Here is an 11,172-nt window from a genome sequence, read left to right on the forward strand (position 1 = left end):
GTTTACCCTCTGCTGTGTTAACATTATGGGTAACTCGTAAAAGTGTCAAATTAAATGTGAAACACACCAACTATTAAGAAAACAAGAAGATATATTGACAAAGACACTCCATACATTTGGAAACATATTTGTATTTGAATCAATATCGTCTCCTGTTAATGTAGGAATATTTTAAAAGTAGGCTAATTCTCATATCCTCTCATAGGGATTGCATTGAGAGCTGCAGTTCATCGTTCTAACGGACCTCGAGTAGCGGCGCTGTCTCAAAAGTGGGCGTGAATTTGTAGGCCTTCCGCTTCCGGCCGTGTGTCTCTATGGAGGAGCAGAGACACTCCTGCTTCTCTCTTTGAGCCCCCCCCCCCTCACACACACCATCTTGCATGTCATCTTGCATTAAACTAAAATCCACATGTCGGATAGTGTAACATTAGCAGCTTCACCAGTGCTATAGGAGCCTGTGCAACGTTGTATAATTAGCACCAGCTGTGTGTGTGTGTGTGTGTGTGTGTGTGTGTGTGTGTGTGTGTGTGTGTGTGTGTGTGTGTGTGTGTGTGTGTGTGTGTGTGTGCGCGTGCGTGTGTGTGGCTCTGCTATACGCGCCTCAACATAATGTCTTTCTCAACACAAGCCATATCAAAACGCTCGCCCCAAAACACAGTCGCCCCGGGCCAATTCCGCCGGGATTCACCTGCTATAACGTAAGCTCACTAAAATGCTGACAAAACCTAACCTTATTCCACAGACATGGGGAGAGAGACGCAGGGACAGAGAAAGAGGGGAGCACAGGACACTCAGCGTTGCCATGTCCTCAGATCATACGCAACTTTGGCTTACTTTTCACCACAGTGTTACCATGTCCGAAATTATAAGCGACTTTGCCCTACTTTCACACAATACTCTCTCTCACACTGTGAGGTGGCTGTAAGGTGGATCTGCGATGCGAAGTGGACGACGCGTCACGCTAGACATGAGGGCCAAACTTCTAGTTGGAAGAATCGGCCTCAGGTCTTAACATTAGCAACATTAGCATCTTGCTAGCACTAGCAACATTAGCATCTTGCTAGCACTAGCAACGTTAGCATCTGGCTAGCGCCTCCAGTATAGAACCAGTAGTTGAGGGCTCACCCTCAATATGTTTTCAGAGGTTTTAAATACATAATTATGATAATGAATGTTGCATTGCTGGTCATAGAGGTGCTTTTTTGTCTTCATTTTGTATCAAAGCAAGAATGACTTACAAACAATCAATATGGACAGCCTAGTTGAAATATTTTTAAAGTAATTTGGTTTGCTCCTGTCCCATATTCCATCCTCAAGGATTCCCTCTGGGATACACCGTCCAATCCAAGACAAAGGGCATCTGGATGTGGTGTGTACCTCACCCCAGTAAGAGTGACCACACTCTGGTGCTGCTGGATACAGAGGGACTGGGAGATATAGAAAAGGTGACACCATTTTGTTTCATGTTCAAATCAATGTTGCATTTAATAATTATAAATCATGACGTTATTACAGGAAGTGATCAGTGTTACTAAACTAACTTGTTACTGTAATGTATTACCAAATTGCGGTAACGGATAATATAATGCGTTACCGAAGCGGTAATCTTGGAACCCATCGTCAAATAAAAAGGAAAAGCAGCGCCCTCAGTGTTTTTCACTTTAGCATTTGACTCTGTGGGGGGGGGGGTGATTAACTAGACCTATGCTGACTGGAAACCAGGGTGTGGACATGCCCTCAGCCCTCCACTTCCGGTGGTGCGCCTATGTTTTCATTCCCACTAACATTTCTCCACATTTCTCCCAAAGAACATGTATCGTTTTGGTTATAAGCCCACTTGTTTCTATGATGAAAGAGCAAGTTAAAATGTTACTAACATTCCGTGGTTTTGTCGGCTCCGAGGACCCTATAGACCATATTCACACGGCGGCCATTATGGAATTTAACATTGAAAGTGCCACCCTGTTGCCGTGGCAACCGGTGTGGCACTTCATTGACTTAATAGCAACATGGCCGCCATGTGAATATGGTCTATAGTTATATGAGTTTCGGTTTGTTTCCAGTGGGAAGCGAGCGCACAGATGAAAATCCCGGCCACTACATTTGATTGGGTAAAGCGCGGCCTACTTCCAGATCTGAAGGCACGCCCATTTTTAAGCTAACGCGCACACGTTCTGAACGGGGCTCCCGACAGATTCAGAAGCGCAGCTCTGAATCTCTTGAGAGATTACCGAAGTGGTCACCTTGGTCGGTAACGCGGCAAGTAACTTGGCTAATTATAATAAATTTGAATTATTATTATAATTAGCCAAGTTACTTGCCACGTTACCGAAGGTAGACATTATTCATACTGTACACTGCCACCACCTGTATATGCCTTACAGTACATAGTCACATTGCCAAGTGCCACACATGTCTATTCAAAGAAGATCAGTCCTGGTCTCACTTAGCCTCGCGTGGCCAGACAATGACACCATAACCCTTACAGGAAATGTTTAACCCATAGTAATGAGCATACATAAAATTGGAAGTTCAAAGTTCCTTTATTGTTACATCTTGTGTACTGTTAAGAATAATTAAAGTGGCAAAAGACGTCAGTAGGTCTTATGACCGAAACGTTTGTACTATAACTTGTGCACTTTGAGCACTTTAGCTCGTGGTTGGGCGTGTAAAAAAAAAAAAAAAAAAAAAGGTTAATTGTTCTAGTCTCTGTCTAAGGAGTCATCCATATTGTTGTGGTGTGCAAGTCTTACACCACTTTAATTCCTCTTAGTTTTTGAGACCATACTAACCAAGGACAAAGAAATGCACAACAGTCTACTCTACTGTGTACTGTTAAGAATAACACATTTTTAATGTTTAATAATAAAATATTTAATAGCAATAATAGTAGCAGCAATAATAGTAATAATAATATAAAATTACATATACAATTTAATTGTTTTAATAATTGTTTTTTAAAAATGAAAAAATAAAATAAAAAATACTATAAAAGAATGAAATACATTAATGAAAAAGGTGATATCAGTCACCAGAACCAAGGATGTGTTTTCAAATAATCTAACATGGTTAAAATGTGGTTGGAAGTTACAATGGGTTTAAAGTATATTGGAGGTATGATAAAATGTATATCAAATGTCAAAATATTCAATCAAGCAACTTGAGAACTGTCTGGGTGCACACAACAGCCAGATAGATGTTAAAATGACCCCATAATTGTTTTAAAGTGAAATACCCCTTATACTTATTTCTATTTACATCATCATTACATTGCATTACAGTCATTTAGCAGACGCCTTTATCCAAAGCGACTTACAATAAGTGCATTCAACATAGGTAAGGAAGGAAATGACTAATCTCCAGACGTCTTAAGTGCATTATTTTCTAAAACAAGCAACTAAGAGTATACCTAGCAACTAAGGTAAAAGTGCATTAGCTACCTACTTTCTTTCTTTCCTTTCTTCTTTTTTGGTTAAGTCTAGTGACTTAACCAACATTGCTGCGTTCACTGCCACAAAGAAAAAAACAAATAATGCTTATGGAGTGAAAGTTGTCTGAAAGAGTTTACAAACAGAAGAACAGATACACAGAGAACGGATAGCTCTTCTTACACATTCAAACAAGTTAAATTAGATCAATTATTAATTGCAACTCTTATATAACAGTAGAGAGCCTACTTGGGAAGCAGAAATGTATTACACATGTATCATTGTAGGACAAGCAGGTAAAAATTAAATGTTCACCATGTCGTTCAGTGGCCATATTGGATTATACAAATTACAAGAGTTGCCCAAATGGCAACTTTGGACAACCAAGCCAAAACTGTTCTATAGGACACATGAATAAATGAAATAAACAAACGTCATAGAACACAACTTTACATGAACCCTTTGAACCCTTTAAAAACACCTTCTAAAAAGTCTTATGAAAAACGTAGGGGGCATCACAAACGTGAAAAGTTGCACCGTCTGCCGTACAAATCCGGCCTGGTGGAGATTTGTTGTACACCTGTCAACTTTCAAAACGGTTTCTTTTGGCTGTCTGTTAAACACATTTAAACATAAGAAAAGGGAAATTAAAGGGTGGCAAACTATGAACAACGTGATCAGAGTAAATTATGTAGCTAACACCTCCAAACGTTTCTTCTGGTTTCAGGGAGATACGACAAATGACAACTGGATCTTTGCCATGGCAGTTCTGCTCAGCAGCACCCTGGTCTACAACAGCATGGGCACCATTGATAATAAAGCCCTGGAGAACCTTCAGTATCCTTCAGAGCATTCACTCATTATTCCCTCCTTTACTTTATATATTATATCTGTGACCATTGAGCCATTTGCCATGTCTTCAGGTCTTATCTAGTCCAAGTACTTGGACAAGCTCAAGTTTGTTATTTTGGGAAAGTCTAAACCTTCTTTCCGATCGCCATAAAAATGCATAGACCTTTTGAAACTAAATGAAGCCTTATGCTAAGAGCATGTCTCTTGGTATTGTGAATGTAATGAGAGGGTAGGAGCGCCACAGCAATCAGATGCTTTCGATCTACAAACAGTGTTTCCAGGACAGTTTTCCTCTTAACAAACAATTATTCAGTATGTAATACTAAATACATGTAGGTACTTCTGTATTTTCAGATGTTAAAATGTCAGTCCTAAAACTACATTAAACAGATTCTAAGTTTAGAAACCCTGTGTTGTGCGATGTTCTTTTGCCATCCTCAACAAAACCCCTTACAGCTATGTGACAGAGCTGACAAAGCATATCAACATGAAGTCCAATAAGGATGAGGATGATGAGCGTACATTTGTACGTTTCCTTCCCTCCTTTGTGTGGGCTGTGCGAGATTTTACACTCGATCTGGAGATTGATGGGAAAACCATAACAGCAAACGAGTACCTGGAACACGGTCTCAAGGACAAACAAGGTTTCATGAACAGCTGACAAATTATTTGAAAATAGTAGAGATTTAAATAATGTAAACTAGGCATTTTGTACATTTACCCTGAAAGGTATTAAATTCTGTATGTGTTTAATTTCAAAGGTAAAGAGAATCAGCGATACAATGAACCCCGTACCTGCCTTCGTAAATTCTTTGTGCATCGCGCTTGCTTTGTGTTTGAGAGACCGGCCAACGCTAAGAAAATGAAACGAATGGAGGAACTGACAGATGCTGACCTGGAACCAGACTTTGTTGAACAGGCCAACAAGTTCACTGAACACATCTACACTAAGTCTGAGACCAAGAATCTCAGTGACGGCATAAAGGTCACTGGCAGAAGTAAGTGGGATTTAAATAAAGGTACACTGCAGCCACTGGGTTTCTGGCATTTCTGTCAGCCAAAAGTATTTGAGGGATTGACATCAATGACTGCTACCTGTGCTCACTTTGCATTCTGATAAATGCAAGTGTGTGTGATAAATGCAAGATGCCTGGGTTATATGGTCAAAATGTTAGATACATTTTATTTGACTTTTTGAAGGATTAATGACATTTGGGAGGATTTGTTTGTTCCAGGACAAAATTACCTATTATTGTGGAAGTGAAATTGTGTGTATTTTGTTTGTAATACGGTATACTTACAAGCCTCTCCTTATTGTTTAGGTGACATTGGAATTAGCAACATCTGCTGCAGTGTAAATATGAATGGGTCTTCCTTCCACAGTGCTTGGTCAACTGGTAGAGACATACGTGAAAGCCATCCGTAGTGGAGAGGTTCCCTGTCTGGACAATGCTGTGAAGGCACTAGCTGAGATTGAGAATGCCAAAGCTGTTGAGCAGGCCCAGGTCCTCTATGTACAGAGGATGAAGTCAGTACGCTTCCCCACCAACACCCTGGAGGAGCTGTCTGCCATCCATGCATCCAGTGAGAGAGAGGTTCTGGCACTGTTCATGAAACATTCATTCAGAGATGACAACCACGACTATCAGAAGAAACTTGCGGTATGTGTTGGAAATCATCATCCATTGTTTTCAAATTGTGTTTCCATCACCCTATGCAACACTTTTAAAACAACTCTAAGGCTTAGTCAACTTATTCTCCTTTTGAGTCCCTACTTCCCTTGCTTAATACTTGTCCTCTTCAGTTGTTGTTTAACTGCTCATCATTTCTGTCTCTTGTCTCTTGTATTTTTATACAATCGTGGCCAAATCCTAATCATTAATGGGCTAACTGCATTAAAGTTTGAATCTGTAATGACATCAAACAGGAACCTCCATGCTAAAGAGCCTTCTTATTGCACGTTATTTACCTTTTTTTTCTTCTTTTTTTTTTACTATTCAGCCAAAGACACATAGACTGAGCAATACACTTTCGAGCATTCTACAGACTAACCCATTTGGGAATATATACATTTTCATTTTGACCATTATGTTATTAGAGTGTACTTCAGGGGGAATATGATCAGATCCGTGAGAAGAACTTCAACGAGTCCAGGAAGGCATGTGAACAAATCATCAAACAAGTCTTTGAACCTCTGGAGAACAACCTGCGAGCTGGTCTCTACACAGTCCCTGGAGGATACAAGACGTTCTGCCAGGACCTCCAGATGATGACTGATAAATACAACCATGCAGAAGGCAGAGGAGTCAAGGTCAGTTGGATTTCTGCCAACTTCAGATCTGAGTCAGAGAATGTGGGATGCAAGCAGAATACAATTAAACCAGCAGTATTGATGACAGGGGTGACAGGTGTCCATTTAGGCTTATACGTGTGTGTGTGTGTGTGTGTGTGTGTGTGTGTGTGTGTGTGTGTGTGTGTGTGTGAGACCAGGCTGAGGAGATGCTGAAGGCATACCTGGATGAGAAGGCGGTAAATGGCAACACCTTACTGATGTCAGATAAAAACCTCTCCGAGGCACAGCGGAGAGCAGCAGGTAAACTATATTGAAGAGTCAGTCAGTAAATCAATCAAGCTCTATTTATATAGAACATTTCCTAGTGAATTGTGTTTTAGGAATACCAAAATAAGGTATTTAACCACTCGAACCACAGCACCCCATATTCTGGGGGAACATTTGCCAGAAATAGCAGATCTAGAAGCTCACAACCAGGAGTCATCAATATGTCCGTACACAGACAAATGTGTCCTTGGCAAAGACTTGTACTCGTCCGTGGTAAATGCTAGATGGTAGAATGTGAGTTTTCTGCCGAATAGATTTCACGTAGAAGGAAACCAGAGCAGTCCAAGTACAGAGCTAACTCAGGGCTTGTTGGTCCGTGACTGACACCATGTTTATGAGAGATAGATAGCCTGGGGCTGTCATCATATGAACGTTTATGGAGTGATTGATTAATGCGTAAACATTAATGGAGGCTGGTGTGTGGACGTAGCATACTGTAGGCTACCCAAGTTGGGAGACTTCACTCTCATGTCATAAAAATATTCCAGCGCAGCAGTCCCCAAAATCCTATTGCAAGTATGCGCTCATCGTAAAGGTCTAGTGAAATGAAAAATATGTTTTTCACACTTTTAGAGTATATCCGTGGTGATCGTATGGGCATACCTAACAATAGATGGCAATTATTTGTATTATGTATTTCTGTGTCCGCATCTACCCGTTTACAAAAATATCTCTCTCCGCATTAAAACGGTAAGTAAAAGTATCAATACTGCAATATAGAAATACTATGTTACAAGTAAAAGTCCGGAATTCAGAATGTACTTGAAAAGTATAAAAGTATTGGCATCAAAATGTAATTAAAGTACCAAAAGTAAAAGTACTCATTATACAGAATGTCCCATTTCAAGTTTTCAAATGTCTAAAAATCTTTTGAAAATAGAAAGCTCACAGTATGTTGCATTGTGAACTTATTTTCAAATGGTCGAAATGTATATAGGGCTGAAGTGGTTCATGTATGTTTTGTAATAATAATCAACATTTACAAAGTACCTAACCAGTAACTGAAAATGTTATTATCTCCTATGCCTATTGGTTTGATCTCCTATGCCAAATCTCATTTGAAAAAAGGTATAGAGTGTATGAAAGCCATTTAACATGTTTATACTATTGGAATCTTACACACCTGCTCCCAAATAATTGATGACATCATTCCAGTGCACAGCGCAGAAGTAATTAGGTAAAATCAATTAAGCTGTCTCCAGCCAAGGTGACCAGCTCCCCTTAAAGTTTAAACCATAGCTAACATGACATGTAGTGGATCTTCAGCCAAACTATTGAGATTGAAAACATAGGCCTATGCATTTTTCATGTCCTCACCTCAAAGTAAACAGTGGATTATTTCTTCAAATAGACCAGATCACAGAGGCAGCGGGCAGTACGAGGTAACATGGGCGATTCACATCCATGTGTTTAGTTTATATTGGATGTGATTTCTCCATCACAATGCTTTCCCATCAAACAAAGTATACTGTAGGTTAAATAGCCTTGCCTACTGTATAGATGGTTTACAGACAAACTACCATAGGCTATCTACTTCAGAACGACCAGACGCAGGGCATCACCGGCTGGCTCCTGCCCAATGCACAGAGCTCCACCGGAGCGCAAACTGTCACGCAACTACATGCACTATTAAATGGCGATTATTGAATTATATAAACAAGAAGAGGCACACACTGCCAAAAATGTGTTGCGGCTCTTTGGATGCAAAAATATCTTTAGGGTTATGGGTTGGTTGAGGGAACATAGGGCTGACGGGAAATAGGTTCACTCCCGTTAGCTTAATTAAGACTTTGTGGGATGGTAACAGTGTTTTTCTTTTTCCTACAGAGGAGAAAGCGAAATGGGAGGAGTCAGAGAGAGAGAGACGGGCCATGGCGGAGCATCAGATGGCACTGGAGAGGCAGATGGCTGATCAGCTGAAAACCCAAGAGGAGAATATGAACCAGCTCATGGCGAAGATGGACAGAGCGAGCATACAAGCCAAAGCAGAGCATGAGAAGCTGATGGCTGTGAGTGATTATATGAATGGTGTAATGGGGTGTTCGATTCCAGCAATGTGTCGATTTGTGTCCCTGAGCAAGACTCTTAACCTCTAATTTCTCCCGAGCCCCGTAGAATGGCTGCTCACTGCTCCTAGTCATTATTAGTAAATGCAGTGGACGAAGTTCATGTATGTGCATATATTTACATTATACAATGACAAAAAAACACCCCAAGACAAGGAGTGGGGACTATTGTCTAAATTATAATTATGATGATTATGTTGTTTAGAAGAAAAAAAAGGTTATTAAAGTTTTGATTCTTTAGGATTTTCTTCAGGTTTAATTTCATGTCATTTAATTTTTAAACCTGAAGACGATCTGTAAGGATCGAAAAGTCATAGTAGTCATCCTTTTTAAACTGAATTACTGTGCTTTGCTCATTGCTTTGTCGGGTCTGACACCATTATAGAGAATTGATCAGAAATTAATATTGTGTGCGAACAGTAGAATGAGTTTTTATATCTTATGGTGTTGTGTTTGTGTTATTTCAGGAGATTAACGAACAAAAGAAAAGAGCTGATGCGCAGGAGAGACGTCGGTTGGAAGAACAGGGGCAGGCTCTCATGAGACAGAGGCAGTTGGAGGAACAGGGGAGGCAGTTGGAGGAACAGAGGAGGCAGTTGGAGGAACAGCTGAAGAAAGAAAATTGTACAATTCTCTAGCCACACAATCAATGCAACTAATTAGACCTCCCATTGTAATGGGTGTTCGACTTCTTACATTTATCTACCAGTCACACTCTTATGCAATCGATATATCTCCCATGTAGGGTGTATTTCAGCATGCGAGTTAGGAGTATCACTCATACCTGTGTCTTTTATGGTTTTATTATACACAATTGTTATTTTCCCTGTGTTGCCCTGTGTATGTTTCCCCCTCATTGGGGTGTGTGTGTGTGTGTGTGTGTGTGTGTGTGTGTGTGTGTGTGTGTGTGTGTGTGTGTGTGTGTGTGTGTGTGTGTGTGTGTGTGTGTGTGTGTGTGTGTGTGAATGAGTGATGAGTGATGAGTGACTGATTGAGTACCAGCTGGTGTGAAAGGTGAATGAGTGGTGGCTGAGTGTGACTGGCTGATTACTACAGTAGGTGGAGCCTGCTGATGATTGGCTCCTGTGACCAGGCTGGGGACTACAGACATAGGCGGCGGGTAATGAAGGCTAGGGTAGGCTAAGCCTTCCCAAATGTTATCCTGGAATTTTTTTGAAATTGAGCAAATTATATATAACTAGATAAAGTGCTCCTCGGAGCACAGGTCTCCGCCAGGTCAGATACGTTATTGTGGCCTCCTGGTGGCGCTATAATAGGCCAATGTGAAAAGGGTGCCATTTATTCTTAGGTCGTTCACGGCAATCGGACACTGCATTCATGATTTGAAGCATTTTGTTCCAAAAATGTGTTTTGCTAAATTAGACCTGCTGGTGGCGCTATAACAGGCCAATGTGAAAAGGGTGGCATTTCTTCCTCGGCCTAGTGGGAATGTGCGTGTGAAATTTCACGGAAATTGCACGCTGCGTTCATGGTTTGAGGCAGTTTGTTCAAAACGGACCAATCCTGCAAACTTTGGATGGCAACCTTAACCAATAAGGATGGAATATGGGAAATCGGACAGATCAGGGTTGATCACATGACTATAGAGATACTGTGTACCGATTTGCATGACGTTTGGTTAAAAACTGTAGGAATAATGTGAAAAAAATGGGTTTTGCACAAATCGGCCTCCTGGTGGCGCTATAACAGGCCCATGTGAAAAATTTGAGGCAGAGGTTCTGAATTGGCATCCAGGGAGTGTGTGTGCACAGTTTCGCAGCGACCGGGCCAACGGTGCCGGAGATTTGGTGGTAACACACGGACGGACACACGGACGGACGGACGGACACACGGACGGAGGGTAAAACATACTCTCTCGCCATGCCTTACGGCCTGGCGGAGACAATAAATGTGCGCAGCATTATTTAGGCTACTATATATTGTGTGTGCTGTCGCTGGTCAATACCTAACCCTAACCCTAACCCTAAAACCGAAATAAAGTAACCAAAAAGTAACTTTATCCGCGCTAAACCCGAAAAAAATCGCGCGCGGGAGGGGGACACATGCACGCGCGTTGCGCGCGCGTGCATGTGTCCCGTATCAGCCTTCCCAAATGTCGGGCTCACCCGCCGCCTATGACTACAGAGATTGCTGTCCTCAATTGTTATGATGTCTTCCTACAAGCGAAGTTCCAAACACCAGCTCT

At 41.2% G+C, this 11,172-nt stretch overlaps 1 protein-coding gene across 1 annotated transcript in view; it reads left to right on the top strand.

Moving 5' to 3' along the window:
- The window catches only part of LOC311041919 (guanylate-binding protein 1-like), a gene marked incomplete at its 3' end in the record, with an annotated part of 109,666 nt that extends 100,062 nt beyond the window's left edge, over window positions 1-9,604 (top strand). Inside the window, exons 15-19 of the mRNA XM_084052402.1 lie at window positions 5,664-5,941; window positions 6,379-6,591; window positions 6,771-6,873; window positions 8,728-8,909; window positions 9,434-9,604. Of these exons, the coding sequence (XP_083908528.1) occupies window positions 5,664-5,941; window positions 6,379-6,591; window positions 6,771-6,873; window positions 8,728-8,909; window positions 9,434-9,604 (947 nt within the window). The remainder of the gene's footprint in view (window positions 1-5,663; window positions 5,942-6,378; window positions 6,592-6,770; window positions 6,874-8,727; window positions 8,910-9,433) is intronic.
- Between the last annotated feature and the right edge of the window lie 1,568 nt (window positions 9,605-11,172).

The sequence above is a fragment of the Gymnoscopelus microlampas genome (genome assembly GCF_963454915.1).
Source record: "Gymnoscopelus microlampas genome assembly, chromosome: 3".
In the NCBI taxonomy this organism is placed as follows: domain Eukaryota; kingdom Metazoa; phylum Chordata; class Actinopteri; order Myctophiformes; family Myctophidae; genus Gymnoscopelus; species Gymnoscopelus microlampas.